The sequence below is a fragment of the Leuresthes tenuis genome, unplaced genomic scaffold (genome assembly GCF_036924035.1).
Source record: "Leuresthes tenuis unplaced genomic scaffold, fLeuTen1.0.hap1 SCAF_14, whole genome shotgun sequence".
Taxonomy (NCBI): Eukaryota; Metazoa; Chordata; class Actinopteri; order Atheriniformes; family Atherinopsidae; genus Leuresthes; species Leuresthes tenuis.
Window position 1 is genome coordinate 2,766,720 of NW_027325368.1, and position 18,746 is coordinate 2,785,465.

General features: G+C 43.0%; 1 protein-coding gene across 6 annotated transcripts in view; it reads right to left on the reverse strand.

The window, feature by feature from the left end:
* The window catches only part of larp4b (La ribonucleoprotein 4B), a 347,997-nt gene extending 333,442 nt beyond the window's left edge, over positions 1-14,555 (reverse strand). For 5 of the 6 annotated variants that reach the window (XR_011907538.1, XM_072363381.1, XM_072363379.1 and 2 more), the window contains exons 1-2: positions 13,986-14,555; positions 5,285-5,418 (exon numbers count right to left, since the gene is read on the reverse strand). Coding sequence is in view for 5 of the 6 variants with exons in the window: in XM_072363381.1 (XP_072219482.1) it covers positions 5,285-5,365 (81 nt within the window). In the remaining variant the exon portion in view is untranslated. The remainder of the gene's footprint in view (positions 1-5,284; positions 5,419-13,985) is intronic. The other variant, XM_072363380.1, reaches the window with a different exon arrangement.
* Between the last annotated feature and the right edge of the window lie 4,191 nt (positions 14,556-18,746).

Sequence of the window (18,746 nt, forward strand, 5' to 3'; positions counted from 1 at the left end):
AGCTTTGTACCCTGAATTGTGTCTATTCAACCCTGCAAGTGTTATTTTGGTTCTCTGCCCGCTTTTCCCACCACAACCAGCTGGTAATGAGACCTACAGCCTGGAGCATTAGCCCACTGGACTCCGTCGGTGTGGGTGGGGGCGGCGAGCCCCTTTCCTTTCGTTGGCAATCTTCTTTATAATCTCGAGTGTGTGTAACTGACAGTGGAAAAAGACAGCGGGCTCTTTCCATTTCCTAATTTTGGAACTCTCAGGAACAAACTTTTCCTCCGCCTGAAGGCCTTCCTCTTACTTTCTGCTCCGCATTCTTTCCAATTTGAAGTGGCTGATTGAAAGTCATCGGGGGAACCATGGGGACGCAACCATGTGCCAACAGTCTCCGTTCAAATCCCCATTTGTACCAAAGCAGCAGCATCCATGCGTCCCCACACCGAGGAAAATTCATATTTCTGCTACAAAAGACCAAAGACCAACTAAGGAACCTTGTAAAGACACAAAGAAGCTTGATCTCTTTTTGCATTCAAGATACCAAGTTAAAGCGCTGGAAACAAAACTGGGATCAAAGTCTCCAAAGCTGGAGTCAAACACAGCCAAAGAAAGACTTATTTCCAATCCAAAACACATGAAAACACGCGTCAGACACTGCTCAGCGAGAACGCACGAAGCTCGAAGAATGAGCGTGCACGTTTTTAACCCGTGCACGTTTTTAACCGTGTTCACACCCCAAACAACAGCAGGTTATAATGATGGCATTTAGCCACGATGGCGCCCTCCATTAAACCCAGATGGCTCATTAAATTAACACTTTTGAGACAACATGGGAAAGACTTGACCACACTGGGGGGTCCAAAAGTGAAAGAGTCACATGCACACATGCAGCGCACGTTTACCCCGTTTGATTTAATCCAGAAGTGACATCATTTTCCATTATATTGGTGCTTTTTGTGCATATTAGCCATCGCAGAAGCTCCAATGACAGAGGCACTGAGCATGTGTTCTGGCATGTTTTTTAAGAAATATTTTCAGTTTTTAAACAGTTTTTAACCTTTGAACGCACATCTGAGCGAGTTTTCCATCCAAAGCTTTTCAACTGCTGGTCCAGAACCAAAAGAGTCCAAGTCAGAACCAGTTCATTCAGCTTCAACCCCGAGAAACTGCTGCTACAGCAGCACCAACGCTAGGGCTGGGCATCAATCAAAATGTTTCGATACCGATACCAATACCGATGCCGATGCCGATGCCGATATCGATACCGATGCCGATACCGCTACCGCTACCGATGCCAATGCCGGCGCCTTCACTTCGATATCGGTTCCTGAACGATACTATTTTCGATACCAATTCTATAATATCAATTCTAACAAAAAGGAAATTACATCCCATATAACAGTACAAATCTTCACTTTTATTTTTCAGCTCAGTATTCAACTTTCCCAGATTAAAGGGATCAATAAAGTTGTCCATCCAAGCACTTTTCTTACAGAAAAAATGTATAACAAATCATTTCCAGGGCAAAACGGTGGCAAACAGGTGACATGTTGGTGTCTAACACCATCCTACATACTGAGGACACAGCTTTTCTTCAGAAACATCAACATGTCTGCTCAGCGTTCATCTCATCCGCCTGCAGCTTAAAGCTTTAATGCTGCCCTGTGCACCACAGACTGACATCAACCACAGCTACTTCAGCCAGCTTTCAGTTAAAAACCCTGTTTGGCTGTTTTATAGATCCTGCTCAAAACAAGGCGTATAAGACCCATCTGCAGCGGCTTTCACACGTGTGTTTAAACGAATATTAACAAACCCGACTGGTGATATTACGCCACCAGTCTGCAGGTGAGAAACGCTGCCTTACGGTCCTCCACAGAAACAAAGACGACACCAAAGGGAGGAAACATCCCAAACTGCGCGATGCTGAGGCCCGAGTACCAGCCTCCAACCAGCACTTTGGTCAAAAAGGTTTAGAATTAAAAGCATCGACCTCAGCCTTCACACTGTTGGTAACAGGTATCAACTGGCTTCCCATTTTAGCGTGTAACTAGCTGTTAGTGGCGCTTTTTAGAGAATCTGAGCCATACTACCAGCCGTTTCCCTTCGTACTTTGGCTAAACCTTCATGCAATACTTCCACGCTCATTGTCAGGATTCAAAGCATCGTTCTTAGCCAGCTCCACACATCACACAGCTCCAAACACACTACAGTCACGCAACAGGTCAGATTACAATAGCCGGCGACAACGCACCATTGTGTGGTCCGTTTTAACCAATAAAAACGGTTTCCCACCTAGAAACCCAATACCAGCTGAACAACACACCCCAACAGCCGGGCTCACAGAGGAGAAAACAGCAGAATGCTGATTACAGGCAGAGCACAGGCCCTTCTAAGAACAGTTTCCCAAATAATAACCAGCAGAGGTTTCTTCTGTGATCAAAGAGATGATCTCTGATTCAAGTGATGGCACAACACCACCAACCAAAGGCCAAACCTTTGCTTAATGCGGCACCAACACTGCAGATGCTGCATTTTCCCTGCAGGTTTGGTCTGAAAAGCTTAAATGACCTTTGTTCGTCCTGTGCTCGCACCTGAAGAATTTCCCTTCGTTTCTAAGCTGCCTGTGAGGTTTTATTCAAGGACGGCAGACAGCCTGCATGCATCACCTTCAGCTGCTGCCCTCGTGTTAGGAAGGAAACCCACTAATGAAAGCAGGAGTGAGTAATTCTGCAGCTCGGTCCACAGAAGATGATGAGTTTTGAACTTTCCTTAAAGAGCAAACTTTCCCACGACCTCCGAAGTCTCGTATATCAAATTTCTGCTTTTCTGGCCTTAATCAAAAAGTGTGAAAGTTAACACTTCAGAACAGATGATGGATGGTTCGAAATTAAAAAATGATGCACTGCTTTTGACATCTTAAGCAGCGTAAATCCAGTATTTTGGCTCAGAACCGCTCTGGATTCACTCATTTTTGTCGACTCTGTGGTGAATGAGTGACGGAAACGGACATTTATCTTGTGTGGTTTGGCAGAGAGTGCGAGTGTGATCGGTTGTTCGTCTCTATGGTTACAGGTGACCTCTACCAGGAGGCAGGTACAGGCCCCAGCCCCCCCCCACGACCCTGAAGTGGATCGGTGCAATTTTGAGGTCAACATTTCACATCAGGCTGCATCAAATAACCTCTTTAAACCTCATTCCTCAGTGTTCATGAGGTCTTATTTTACTGAAACTTCATCAAATAAACTGCTTTTGTACATGAAATGCAACTTGAACCCGTTCGTTTATTTACCCAAAAGCTCAAAGATTTACTGAATATGTCCGATAAACATCTAAAATAAGTCAACTTGAAGGTTTTCTCCGTTTCATATCGTTTTCAACCGATTACTGCGTTGTTCTGTCAACTTCAGACAGTGGAAAATCTAATCTGCCTCACATATACCATCTTACATTTACACAGATTTAGAGCACAAATGAAGAACTCTTGCCTTTAAACTCACCACTTTCAGCTAATTTATTGGAAATTTGTGTGAGAAACTGCTAAAAGCAGTTAAAAAACAAAGGAAATATAAGATAAAAGGGGAGATATCAGAGTAAAAACAAAGGAAATATAAGATAAAAGGGGAGATATCAGAGTAAAAACAAAGGAAATATAAGATAAAAGGGGAGATATCAGAGTAAAAACAAAGGAAATATAAGATAAAAGGGGAGATATCAGAGTAAAAACAAAGGAAATATAAGATAAAAGGGGAGATAGAGTAAAAACAAAGGAAATATAAGATAAAAGGGGAGATATCAGAGGAAAAACAAAGGAAATATAAGATAAAAGGGGAGATAGAGTAAAAACAGAGGAAATATAAGATAAAAGGGGAGATATCAGAGGAAAAACAAAGGAAATATAAGATAAAAGGGGAGATATCAGAGTAAAAACAAAGGAAATATAAGATAAAAGGGGAGATATCAGAGTAAAAACAAAGGAAATATAAGATAAAAGGGGAGATATGAGAGTAAAAACAAAGGAAATATGAGATAAAAGGGGAGATATCAGAGTAAAAACAAAGGAAATATAAGATAAAAGGGGAGATAGAGTAAAAACAAAGGAAATATAAGATAAAAGGGGAGATATCAGAGTAAAAACAAAGGAAATATAAGATAAAAGGGGAGATATCAGAGTAAAAACAAAGGAAATATAAGATAAAAGGGGAGATATCAGAGTAAAAACAAAGGAAATATGAGATAAAAGGGGAGATATCAGAGTAAAAACAAAGGAAATATAAGATAAAAGGGGAGATATCAGAGGAAAAACAAAGGAAATATAAGATAAAAGGGGAGATATCAGAGGAAAAACAAAGGAAATATGAGATAAAAGTGGAGATATCAGAGTAAAAACAAAGGAAATATAAGATAAAAGGGGAGATAGAGGAAAAACAAAGGAAATATAAGATAAAAGGGGAGATATCAGAGTAAAAACAAAGGAAATATAAGATAAAAGGGGAGATATCAGAGTAAAAACAAAGGAAATATGAGATAAAAGTGGAGATATCAGAGTAAAAACAAAGGAAATATAAGATAAAAGGGGAGATAGAGTAAAAACAAAGGAAATATAAGATAAAAGGGGAGATATCAGAGTAAAAACAAAGGAAATATGAGATAAAAGTGGAGATATCAGAGTAAAAACAAAGGAAATATAAGATAAAAGGGGAGATAGAGTAAAAACAAAGGAAATATAAGATAAAAGTGGAGATATCAGAGTAAAAACAAAGGAAATATAAGATAAAAGGGGAGATATCAGAGTATAAAGACAGGAAGTCTTTGTATGAGCATCATAAGTTGTTTTCTGGTCCCAAAGCCTCAGTTTAACCTGCAGGTTGTTGAGCATTTTGAGCACATCGAGGCTCCTGTAATGATTAAGATAAGTAATAACTTAAGAAGCAGTCCAGGCTCGGTGTGGCGTGCTCGTGAAAGGAGAGAAACAAAAACAGGTCACGGTTATTTAGTTACAGCCTCCTGAATCTTCACCGAGCGCCTCTCTATTATACGTAATCAGTGTGGGAGATCAGCTGCAGTTAAAGCAATATTCAGCTTATTATCATCAGCCTGGCAACATAAGAGCTGAAACTTCACAGCAAAACATGCGCAAAACTTTCCTTTCAGAGAAATCGCTGCACAAGATGAAGCCACATGCACCAGAATCCCTCCCATTTCCACTCTGTGGGTCCTGTTCAGTGTGTGTGTGTGTGTGTGTGTTATTGTGTGTGAGAGTGTGTGTGTGAGTCTGTTTTTGTGCGACACTCACCAAATGAGAGCTCTCTTTTGCCTCTTGTACTTGCTGCACCTGTGGTTCAGCTACAACTTTCGTGTCCTGGTCAGAAGTCATGAGCCGTCTGCTTCTTGGCTCCTCAGGGAGAAGTCTCTGTGTCACCAAGTAAGCTTCGGGGGTGGAGGAGGGTGGAGGGTTAGGGTGGAGGGGGGGGACAGATGGGGACAAACAAGTTAGATTCAAGAACGGATGTTTATCAGATCACATCAGTCGCTACACGTGTACGAGGAGCGAGGCCAAGGGGCAGTGCACCAGAGTTACTCCCTGAGAGCGCAGATGGAAGAGCAACAAACTCACTTTTCACACTAATGCGCCTTTAGAGTTCAGTACCAGTTAGATTCAGTACCAGTTAGATTCAGTACCAGTTAGATTCAGTACCAGTTAGAGTTCAGTCCCAGTTAGAGTTCAGTCCCAGTTAGAGTTCAGTCCCAGTTAGATTCAGTCCCAGTTAGATTCAGTCCCAGTTAGATTTCAGTCCCAGTTAGATTTCAGTCCCAGTTAGAGTTCAGTCCCAGTTAGATTTCAGTCCCAGTTAGATTTCAGTCCCAGTTAGAGTTCAGTCCCAGTTAGAGTTCAGTCCCAGTTAGAGTTCAGTCCCAGTTAGAGTTCAGTCCCAGTTAGAGTTCAGTCCCAGTTAGAGTTCAGTCCCAGTTAGAGTTCAGTCCCAGTTAGAGTTCAGTCCCAGTTAGATTCAGTCCCAGTTAGAGTTCAGTCCCAGTTAGAGTTCAGTCCCAGTTAGAGTTCAGTCCCAGTTAGAGTTCAGTCCCAGTTAGAGTTCAGTCCCAGTTAGATTTCAGTCCCAGTTAGAGTTCAGTCCCAGTTAGAGTTCAGTCCCAGTTAGATTCAGTCCCAGTTAGAGTTCAGTCCCAGTTAGAGCTCAGTCCCAGTTAGATTCAATCCCAGTTAGTGGACTGGATTTCAGTCCCAGTTAGATTTCAGTACCAGTTACCAGTTAGCCGGACCAAAGTGAGGCTATTCCCTTTAACTCCTGGTTGAGGCCCCAGAAGCTGCCGGCTGCTGTACCGCTGGTGCAGCTCAGGTTCACTCTGCCATCGTTTAGTTGCATTTTACAAACATGTTTTTTGAGACAATGCGCATAAATTCCCCGACTAAGTGCACCAGGGTGGCTTTGAAATATCTCCCCTGTTTATTTAAGTGATTTAAATAACGCTCTAATCATCAGTGGCGGCTTCGTTTACAACCATCCACAACATTTATGTTCCAGCCTTATTCCTCTAAATTCTCCACACAACACCCCATAATGACTGAGAGAAGGAAGCATTGGCCTGATGATGACACAATCCTGTCTCTGAGGTCTACAGACTATTCCTTGAACCAGGTTTGGTTTGTTTATGGGACCTTTTACAGACAGAATCACGACAAATCCACTGAATTCTGTGAAGAACACTTGTGCCGAAGTTCAGTTACGGCCTTCAACAAAAGGACAACTAATTAAAGCAATTATCCGACTGCATTCCATCTCACAGACACACTAAATCCAGCCGGCGGGTCCCTTTTCCCCGCTTCTGTGGACGTTTAACGGGCTTCTCAGCCGGCTGTTCAGAGGAAATAAACAGCTTCGTGGCACTCCTGGTAGCTTCAGTCTCAACAGGTGCACGAGCAGCCCTGCACGGGTGTGAAAGACGGCGTTAAGACTCAGAAACGGCGTCTGTACGAGTCCCGAACGACGACCTCAGCGTTCCTGCTACTGTTGCTGCGTTTAAAAGGTCTAATTTAATCTAAAACAATATTACAATTAACTACAATTAAGCAGGTTATATAATGAAGTTAAAACACGAGCTGAAAGATTCATGGTTGTTGTTTAGTGGTGAACTGAACAAAAAGGCTTAAAAATCATCATCTTGAGTAAGAACAAAGCTAATCTGAGGCCCTCAGCATGAGCTGGGGAGAAAGCAGAATGACTTTTTAAAATAAAAGATACGACGACGGGATGAGAAATGTTGAGCTGAAGGGTCTGTGAGGCCTAAGGGGCAGAAATATGCTTTAATGTGGTTATTTCTTACACTTAACCTCACCTACGGGCGCAGCCATGGTTTTACCAGCGCAATGCATGCTGGGTCGGTGACGTAAACTCGTTGCTTTGTGCCCTGAGCCGAGCCGCTTTCGCCGTTTACTCGCTGGCTTTCAGGAGAGAGAAAACCGCAATAACGCCACGTTGTGCTGCTTTTTGGGCGTAATTTTCAACCCAAGGGGAACGAGGGGAGTGATGTCAGCACACACCGCTTTGAAAGTGACGGGAAGGGAAGAAAGGAGCGGGAACATGCTGGTCGACTCCCAAAGAACCCACGCCGGTGTTCACGCCACTTCTCTCCAGACACGTCTGAAGCTTTTAGCCGACTGAGGCGCTGCCGCTGATAGACTGAAGCCAAACGCCGTGCCGATAACTCTTCTACATAAACAGACAAAACGCCTTCGGGAAGCGAGCGAAGTGGAAACGCCATCAGAAGGAGACGCTAAATGTTCTCCTGTCAACAGCCCGCTCCTCTGATGGCGAACCATCGGGCGCGGCTGATGGAGCTCCTTACAGCAAACACTTTCCCTGTCAGTTGGCATAGCAACGCAGACTCTGGCCGACTCTTCACGTCTTTGTTCGTCTTCAGTCTGAAGCTCGCTTACGTCTCTCTCAGATTCAAACTGAACACGGGTGACGAATGAACGGGACGAGCTCCTGCAGCGCTGTGACGCCGTTACCCAGAAAGCATTGCACCGTAAACGACAGCTAAGATATTTTAATAAATCAGGTTCAAGTCCCTGATGTTAGCTACAAAGAGCTTAATGGAACGGCTCCATCTACTTGAAGGCTCTTGCAAAGGCTTCTGTCCCAACTGGGTCCCTCCGTTGGTCCCAGGATTGTCGTCTAGCAGCTCCTACACCACGCCTAAGACAATCCAAACTCTGTTCATGTGTCGTCCCACGATGGTGGAATGAGAAGGAGACGCTAAATGTTCTCCTGTCAACAGCCCGCTCCTCTGATGGCGAACCATCGGCCACGACCACGGAGGAAGCTGAGTCACCGGCGTTCTTTTTGCAGCGTCGGGCGAAGTGAACGGGACCGAACGCGGTGCAACGCTGTGACATCACGACTCAGACAGGACGGCGTAACCAACAACAATCAGAGATTTTAAGGTCTTTTTTTATTCTTTATAGCTGGTACACGGACATCTTGGCAGCCTTTTAACCCAAAAAAGGCTCCTGTGATTCCCAGCAGACCCATCAGATCAGGCCCGGCACATCCAACCCGGGCGAGACGCCCTTCAGCACCAGGACAGGAAGAAGGAGGCGTGAGGACAACCTGATGGAGCTCATTCATCACTGGAAACACCTTCCTTTCTGTCCTGCTGAAGCCGTTTGGAAAGCAGCGATAATCCGCCCAACAATCGGGAGCCTGTCTGTGACACGGCGCTCGCTGTGTTTGCACACAAAGCAGAAACAGAATGGCGTGGCTGTAAAGCCGATGACCTTTGATCCACATACTGATACACGGCCCGTGTGCATGTGATGCAAGCGCACGTCTCCAGCAGCTATCCAAACCGGCGTGCTATCTGTGTTTAAGCCAAACAGCACGAGCACCAGACTCTGATCATCAGTCAAAGCAGAGCAGAAAGCTTCAACTGCAGCTTAAAAACGGACCGAACCGGCGCCATTCTGCTTTAGGTGAAGACATCAGAGCGCCTGCACGAGCATCTTCTGCACCGATGACAGGTTGTAACCCAATAAAAGGAGTCAGAATATCTGACAACTGCAGGAAGTCATGACATTTCTTTCACTTTTGCCTCGGTTCCATCTCCGTAGTGTCGTAGTTTGACCAAAAATAAACGGTTCAGAGCCTGAAAACCCGACAACATCAGCTGCCTGATGATGTTCTTCTGGGTTAAAAAGGGGCTGGAAGCTACCAAGCAGAACCCTTTTCCACCAACAGAAGCAGCCTGATACTGGCTGGCAGCAGTGTCACAGTTTCTGTGACAGAAGTCCAAAAGACTGCAGAACAAATGGAGCCAAAACAGAAACTGTGACCACATCAGATCCTGATTAAAGCAAGTGTTCTTAGCTGCCTTCGGAAGCATTTCCTGTCAGAAGGAAGTACCTTTAACTCGCTAAGGAAGCATTTACTGTCAGAAGGAAGTACCTTTAACTCGCTAAGGAAGCATTTACTGTCAGAAGGAAGTACCTTTAACTCGCTAAGGAAGCATTTCCTGTCAGAAGGAAGTACCTTTAACTCGCTAAGGAAGCATTTCCTGTCAGAAGAAAGTACCTTTAACTCGCTAAGGAAGCATTTACTGTCAGAAGGAAGTACCTTTAACTCGCTAAGGAAGCATTTACTGTCAGAAGGAAGTACCTTTAACTCACTAAGGAAGCATTTCCTGTTAGAAGGAAGTAACGTTAACTCGCTAAGGAAGCATTTCCTGTTAGAAGGAAGTAACGTTAACTCGCTAAGGAAGCATTTACTGTCAGAAGGAAGTACCTTTAACTCGCTAAGGAAGCATTTCCTGTCAGAAGGAAGTACCTTTAACCCGCTAAGGAAGCATTTCCTATCAGAAGGAAGTACCTTTAACTCGCTAAGGAAGCATTTACTGTCAGAAGGAAGTACCTTTAACTCGCTAAGGAAGCATTTCCTGTCAGAAGGAAGCACCTTTAACTCGCTAAGGAAGCATTTACTGTCAGAAGGAAGTACCTTTAACTCGCTAAGGAAGCATTTTCTGTCAGAAGGAAGTACCTTTAACTCGCTAAGGAAGCATTTCCTGTCAGAAGGAAGTACCTTTAACTCGCTAAGGAAGCATTTACTCTCAGAAGGAAGTACCTTTAACTCGCTAAGGAAGCATTTACTGTCAGAAGGAAGTACCTTTAACTCGCTAAGGAAGCATTTTCTGTCAGAAGGAAGTACCTTTAACTCGCTAAGGAAGCATTTCCTGTCAGAAGGACAGAAGGAAGTACCTTTAACTCGCTAAGGAAGCATTTCCCGTCAGAAGGAAGTACCTTTAACTCGCTGAGGAAGCATTTCCTGTCAGAAGGAAGTACCTTTAACTCGCTAAGGAAGCATCTCCTGTCAGAAGGAAGTACCTTTAACTCGCTGAGGAAGCATTTCCTGTCAGAAGGAAGTACCTTTAACTCACTAAGGAAGCATATCCTGTCAGAAGGAAGTACCTTTAACCCGCTAAGGAAGCATTTCCTATTAGAAGGAAGTACCTTTAACTCACTAAGGAAGCATTTCCTGTCAGAAGGAAGTACCTTTAACTCGCTAAGGAAGCATTTACTGTCAGAAGGAAGTAACTTTAACTCGCTAAGGAAGCATTTCCTGTCAGAAGGAAGTACCTTTAACTCGCTAAGGAAGCATTTCCTGTCAGAAGGAAGTACCTTTAACTCGCTAAGGAAGCATTTCCTGTCAGAAGGAAGTACCTTTAACTCGCTAAGGAAGCATTTCCTGTCAGAAGGAAGCACCTTTAACTCACTAAGGAAGCATTTCCTGTCAGAAGGAAGTAGCTTTAACTCGCTAAGGAAGCATCTCCTGTCAGAAGGAAGTACCTTTAACTCGCTAAGGAAGCATTTCCTATCAGAAGGAAGTACCTTTAACTCGCTAAGGAAGCATTTCCTGTCAGAAGGAAGTACCTTTAACTCGCTAAGGAAGCATTTCCTATCAGAAGGAAGTACCTTTAACTCGCTAAGGAAGCATATCCTGTCAGAAGGAAGTACCTTTAACCCGCTAAGGAAGCATTTCCTATCAGAAGGAAGTACCTTTAACTCGCTAAGGAAGCATCTCCTGTCAGAAGGAAGTACCTTTAACTCGCTAAGGAAGCATTTCCTGTCAGAAGGAAGCACCTTTAACTCGCTGAGGAAGCATTTCCTATCAAAGTTTCAAAGACTCAGAGCAGCTGATCTGCTCTTAAATGGTTAAATGCTGCACAAAGTGCTTCAAACCTCTTCAGAAATGTTCTTTGGCCTTAAAGCTCGGCCATGTTTTCTTTCTTTCGGGGATATGTTTTTACATATTGATTGTAATGTTAAATGTAATGTTCAGTGACTTGGAAACTAGTCGGGATTTAACTGTAAATAAACTTGATATTTCGGCCATAATCGCCCAAACCTAACCTGGGACCTGAAAAGTAGCCCAAAATCTGTTTAAGTCGAGGTAATAACCGACATATCTGGATCTTTGTGAACCCTCAATAGCTTTTTTTATTAGGTGGTTCAAGACTTTTGCTGCTAAATGTAGGTGTAACATCCAGAATAGCTCATAAAATAGCTTTAAATTGAACCACAGGAGCAGTTGTTCCTGTTATTTTGGGAGCTCCAGAATGGATCAGGAGACAGAGCTCACATTGTGACAAGAAAACAGATAAATCAGGGCAATAAATCCCAGATTGTTGTGCTTGAAAGGACCGATAAAAACAGCCAAAGCGCTGTGGCAATGTGCAACAATTTTAAGTAAATGGAGCCGACAAGCATCTCCTGATGCAGGCTGGGAGGCCGGACCGCGACCTGTGGTGTTTGGGCGAGCTCCAGAACGAGAGTGTGACAAGAAAGCAGTGAAACCAGAGCAATTTTTTACAACCGTTTGTGTTTTAGGACACAGAAAAGAGCATCCGAACCTCCTCAGAAACATGTAAAGCGGACAGATCAGATCAGAAAACCCATCTCAAATGGGACAGATTCAGCTTTCCTTTTACAAACATCCAAAAAGCAAAGAGAATCCATAGAAACGCTGGCGTCCAGGCTCTGATTCCTGTCCAGTAGGGTTAAAAATCAGTATTCTGACAAAGCAAACTATTAAACATCTCCCATTTATCATCTGTGGAAGTGATAAAAAAGCCACAACATCCCTTCAGATGTTAGCCTGACAACTTCTGAGCGACACCAACAGGCGAGATCTGCTCATTAAAAGAGAGAAATGTGCAGGAAGGATATGTAGTTTCTTTTAAAAGTGGCGATAAAGAGGCTAAAAGCATTTAAACTGGCTTTCAGTGGTGCTCTCAGTAAAAACATCACTAAACTTTCCTTTAATGACCTGGGAAGCAGCTTCAGCTGAACTCTGGAGTTCAAGCAGTTGCTCCATGAATTCACTGAGGAACATGGATGGATTCAGCCTCACTTCTGGACACACGTTAACACTCCTGTGGACTACTTTCAGCCTTTCATCGCCTCAGGTGATCATTGATGGAATCCCTCTGCTGCCATAAACTGAACATACAGCTGTGCCGTATTCACCTGGGACGGCTTCCCATTTGCATTTTAGCCACATTATGGTTTTACACTCCTGGACTCCTCCCCAGAGCGCCTTGGCGCTTCCTTTCGACCATATGTCGGGAATCCAAGCCTCCCAAAAACCCACGTGAGCCGTAAAAAGTGCCACAACTACTTCAAACAGGTACAATTCAACCACAATCTCTTGCTCCGTGTAATTGAACGAGTTTTTGGCGCCATGTTCACACGTTTAACAGTAATCTATACATCTGTAACAATTCAAACAGATGGAGCAGCTCCTCCGGGTGTAAAGCACCAGCCGTTTCAACACACCGCTTCACCAGGTGTGGCGTAAAACCAGCCACTCGGCTCTATCCGTGCAGCTCATCTGAAGCATCCCTGATTTCCAGGAGCAGAAACGTGGAAGAGTTAGCTAAAAAGCTGCAAATCTGAGTGGAATCAGCAAACTACAACAAAACTTTGCCACTTCATCCTGTAAAAACAGAACATTTCTCAATAGCTACAATATGGAAATTGAGTCAACTCCCTTCAGAAGCAAACAATCCGCCTCAGAACATGCAAATTTAGAGGAAAACACTGTACTGAAAGGGACCCAAACTTTATAAAGCAGGAGGCAACACATCCGATATGTTCCGACCTGAAACATCCCACAGAAACACCGACCCGTCAAACTTATCATAACTTACTGAGCCCAGTCTTCACGTCTAGACAAGGCCCCAAAACACAAGCTTCACTCGGCCCTCCTCCTCCCCACAGCCTCCTTCACTTCCTGCATAATCACAAGAGGTGATTTACGACCCATATGATTCTCCAAAATAAGACCGGTGAAATATGCAATAGTGGTCCAACGAGTTTATATTTAGTCAGCGGGTTACCGCCGCCGGAGGATGGTCCGGAGGCATCCAGCATGGCTTTAACTCTTGTTTATCCTCCTGAAAAGGCTGCCAAACTCTAAAGATACGTCTGTTTGGAACAACTTTGCAAATCAAACACCGCAACTTCTGTTATAGACGCAATGCGGGGCCTATTTGGTAGCTTCCACAGCCGAGAAAGGCTGCAGCTCGCGTGCCATGCCCATGCCAAGGGCCAAAAGCGGCGACACTGCTGTCACCGAGCAACATGGGGACCTAATGAGAGCAAAGTACGCGCGTAATTTGCGGGGTAAATTATTCAACAGGGAGATTTTTACCCCCCCAGCCATAAACAGCGAAGTTGTAAAGTTGGCTCGAGCTCTAAAGTAGCAGCCATGTCTAGTTAGCTGGCTTGCAGCAGCATCCGATGAAAGATGGCGACCTCCGGCGTGATTTCGCGGATTCCCCAACCCCCAATCGTCTCAAATCAAGCTAATATTTAGTTACCAGTCGAGCTAACTCAACGGAGCAGAAATATGAAAGAGTCCCATCGTGTATGCAGAGCCAGCAGCAACTTTTTCAGACGGTATAAACAGTTTCTTACTCACCTGTCAACTCTCACTGCACGGCGATGCGAATGCTGTGATGGTAGCGGCGGCCGGTGGTGGTGCTGGACTCGGGCCTTGAGCTGGCTTCCAGGCTAAGTGCGCAGAGTATTAGCTAGCAGGCTATATCGAGCACGCTAGCTACGGACAACTGCTTTAAACCTCACTGCAAGAACTCCTCAGATATGACGGAAACAAGTCAGATGCAGCTGCAATGTAACATGAAAACGACGCCCCCAGAACTGACAACAAAAATGGACTCCCCCGACCAACACTGCAAGCTAGTTAGCGAGTGAGCTAGCCGAGAGTTAGCTAGATGGCTAGCCAGCTAGCTTGCCTATCAACTTTGTACAGTCGGGTTCGATAAACCTGGCGTCTGGAATCTCACCAGAGGCTAATTCCTCACGACCAGAAGCAGGCTCTACAGGAAGGGGGGTCGAGAATTGAGCAAAAAGCCCCAAAATGAAGACACAAACGTCTCAAAGCTTCGGATCGATCACACACTCGTTAGCGCTAAAGATGAGACAGAGGGGATTTTGGAATGGAGAAGTCGGCGTTTCCTTTCCCTTTCGTGTGCAGCACAAAGATCGTCTATAATTCCAGGGACGAACCACTCGCGAGAGAGCAGCAGGGTGCCCTGAACGGTCCTCTGTCCGAACAAAGGGAAAGTATGTGACTTGTGAAAACAGCCGGTTTCTCAAAAGCAGCTTAATGGAGATTGTACCATCCCATGAGAATAACAGGCATTTAAATTATGCACAGCTGGATTAAAAAAATACCAAAGAAAAAAACAATAGGTCATCTTAAAGCAAAGATAGAACTGAATTGTTAATTAAATCAAAACATAAAGTTGCCACCAACACCAAAAGCATCTAAAAGAAATTAGTTTAAGTTTAAGCGACACAAGAGAAGTTTGTGAACCTTAAACCTTTGTTACGCACGTTCACAGGCGACTAACATACAGCATCACACCGCTTTGGTTTCCTGTCCTGCGCCACAACGATGTGCTTTATGGTCTCTTGACCTTTTTGTGGGCTCTTGACGGTGTCTTTGTGGCCTCTTTTGAATGTGTAGCTGTACATGTGCAGAGATTTGTTTTCATGATGGTGTTGTTAGAGCCCACATCTGCAGAAGGAGCCTAAATTAATTATCCAGAGTAAATCTTAAATGTGGTTTTCTTTTTTACTTTGTATCAGGTGAACAAAACAAAAGTTTCTGAATTTCTAATAATAAGAAAAGAAAATCTGCCTCAAGACCGTTTTCTCCTGAACTGTCAAGAAAGCAAAAGAAGAAAAGAGCTCAAAGAAGCGAGAAGACTTCCCGTTTCAAATGTTGTAGGCATCCCAGACAAGAAAGAATTACACAATACAAAAAGAATAAATAAGTCTAAACATTTACTTATGATTAAATAAAGAGGTGCAGCCATACCGTCCTGCTTATTCGGCTCAGTTACCTTCTGTTAAGTTTCTGTTTTTAACTCAGTTATTTTTGGCTGTTTTTCCAGTTCCTCAGAGGCTTTGATCCAAAGCGAATTAAAAGCAATAAAACAGAATTCAAGTGTGATCACGTTAGGAAACCCTGTGTGTAGTCTGTGCTTAATCAGCTGAAACGCTGATTTCTCTACTCATGATGCAAAAAACTTTCTGTTTTTCATGACTTATGACTCAGCAGAAAGGCTGGAAAATCTCAGCAATAACTCCAGAGCAAACATCTGCATTTATACATGCAGCTGCTTCGGAAACATTCTTATAAAACTTTAGGAATGGAGCCTGAGAAAACAGTGCGAAGAGTCGAGAGAGACGGGTACAGTTTGGTATCATCTGCATAATATGAGACTCGGTGAAAGCAGGTATTTATATATTATTATTATAAGATTATTTTCATGCCACAGGTACATTTCTTCCTTATTCAAATGCTACTGTTTTTAGGCAACTTTACTTCCTGGTCATGTCACAAGTTGAAGATGCCTTCAAGTGGATATTTATCCATTTTTAATGCAAATATTTTTAAATTTTGATGATTTTGACTTCTGAAATGTGACCTAGGAAAGTTACTGTAGTCATGCTAATATTTTGGGGGTCAAGAGGAAACTTTTGCACCTGCCTGACAGTAATTTCCACCTTTGAGCACAGGATTGGTTGATTTAGTACCTGTATATCAACATATTAAGTCACATTTCTGTTATACTGACTTATCAATGACTTACTAACTGTTTACACAAGCTTTGCATGTGTCTTATTAAAGTAAAGTTGAAGGAGACAGTTTAGCCGACTAGTTACATCGTCATTGTTTTGGTCCAGCTTCACAGTTAGTCTCAAGCTGGTGAACCCGGTGGAACATCTAAGATTAAAGGAGTTTGAGTTATAATTGGACTTAGATTAATAGAAACGTTGCTCTTGAACGTCTTGGTTTGTAAATTAACTGTTTGCTAACACGTTAGCCACAATAAGTGACCAGAAAAACTATCAAAATCTGGAACAGTTGTTGAAACCGATGAAAAGAAATCAAGTAATTTTTATTATCCATCTGACAAATGACTACATTAAATTAATCCATCTCCTAAAGTATTTGAAAATGATGTTTTTTTTTACTTTATTCATGAATTGGCCAAATAAACCGGGGTTGGACATTGCAAGAGATCAGATTTACGGCATGTTAATGAACAGATTTTGCATTCAGCAGCTTGACTCAGTCACACCCGGTGGGCTTCGTCTTCTTTCTCCATTTCTTCTCAAAATCTAACCAGGTAACAACTGTCTTAGACTGAGGTAAAAGGAGACCATTCCTCACAAGATGGCGGAGACATGCCAGGATACAAGACGGCGTGACGTATCTTCACATTCTCCATGAGCGGGCTTGAGGCAGCAGAGGTAAACACGAGTTTCTCCCCAGAAGAAGGAGTGAGACCTCTTCGTCTTTTTCCTCTCTCCGGTGCAGTACTGAACCCGAAGCTGTCACACTGGGCTCGAGCCTCCGCCCCTCAGCCCCCACCCCCTCTTCCCTGCCCCCCCTTCCGTCATAACTCTTGTAGCGGGCTGTCCTCATTGGTCCAAACCGCACTCGAACTCACTCGAGAGTGGGTGTGGCCTGAGGACATCCCTGCCCTCTGATTGGCTGCTTTTTTAACTATCGCGGATCACAACAAATATGTTGTTTTTTTTTACGTTCCGTTTCGCCTTCCTTACAGGAAATGTACCGCAGCCACGAAAGCAAGAAGATAAGAATATTTATAAGAATATTTACACAAAATGATTGTAAATTGAAAATGTAAACATAAATAAATGTTTTCATCTTCCTTATTGACATCACTTTCAGATGCTGTTAACCTATACATACTGTACATATTTATATATTTTAAGAACTTCATTGAGCAACAATAAGTATACAACACATGAACAGATTATGTTTACAACTAAACGAACATTATAGCAACATTTAAATTTACAGGAGTGTTAAATATACATAGATAAACAAATGTTTTCAGACTCGTTCTGTTAGTTGAGTCTGATGTTGATCGTATATATATTGTTCCACATCTTTAAGAAAATAAATTAAATATGATATTTTATTGTCAAATTCTTTTTGGGGACTCTAAGAAAACAGAATAAAACATTTTCTGATGGTAATGAAACGTCCTTTAAGGTGTGGTGGATCATAAATGTGATGAATCCTTTGCAAAACACGACTGAAAAAGATACACCACAGATTCTGAATGATCCCCACAGAGGCTGCCATTGATATCTTAAATTTCAACATGTAGTGATTGGCTGGGTAAAAGACAGCGTCCTTTTGGAACAAACAACATATTTTCTTATCACTGATACCGTGTGCAGATTGTCTGCTGTAGATAGTTTTTTAGGCCTGACACTTCTTCTTTTGTCCTCCACTTGTCCAGTTTCCTCAAATGTTTTAAGGACACACTGCACACCATGCTGAGATATGCCAAGTTTTCAGCTAATAGCTCTTTGGGAATCACCTTGTTGCTGCAGAAATCCTATTTTCTGTCTGTCAAACTGTGTTTTCTTTGCTGTTTTTCATAGATGCAGCTAAAGAAATGGGAACAAATGATGTGTCTTTGTGACAGGCTGCTGGTAACAAAGTGCCTAAAGATCCAGTTTAAAATGGCTTCTTTGCTAAGTTGTCTGTTCTGTGTCGACACAACACTGGTTCATCCCTTGAGTTAGGAGCCTTTTTTCTGCCTGAAGGGTTCATAGGTCAGAGTTAAGTGGCTGAACAAAGAAAAAACACATTCCTCTGAAATGGTAAGGTACAAAAATGGTAAGGTACTGAAAATTTGTAAGTCGCTTTGGATAAAAGCATCTGCTAAATACATAAACATAAATAAGAGAAAAAGCATGCAATATTAAAAGAAAAAGTCTGTAGAACTACTGCTCAAGACCACTTTAAAAGATGACAAGAAACTCAATAAATCAGTTGCATAGATTGTTTCTGTTTCACTTCATAATCTTTGAAATTCAGTCCCAGCCTTCCTCATAATGTCAGGAAACTTTCAGGTTATAAAGGGAGTTAGGATCAGAATAAACGCGAAGCAGAGCAGTTTTAGGGTATAAACAGCTGTGAGAAAGCAGATTTAAATTATGCACAGACATTTGAGCTGCCTAACAAAGAAACCGATTTCTAATTGAGCAGTTTATATATTTTTGAAGCGATGTTCGGGTACGTTTCATTGTATCTGCAGTGTTCGCCTTTGGCCGCCAGGGGGCGATGCGCAGAAAACCCTCACATTTAAATCTTTTCCGGTTC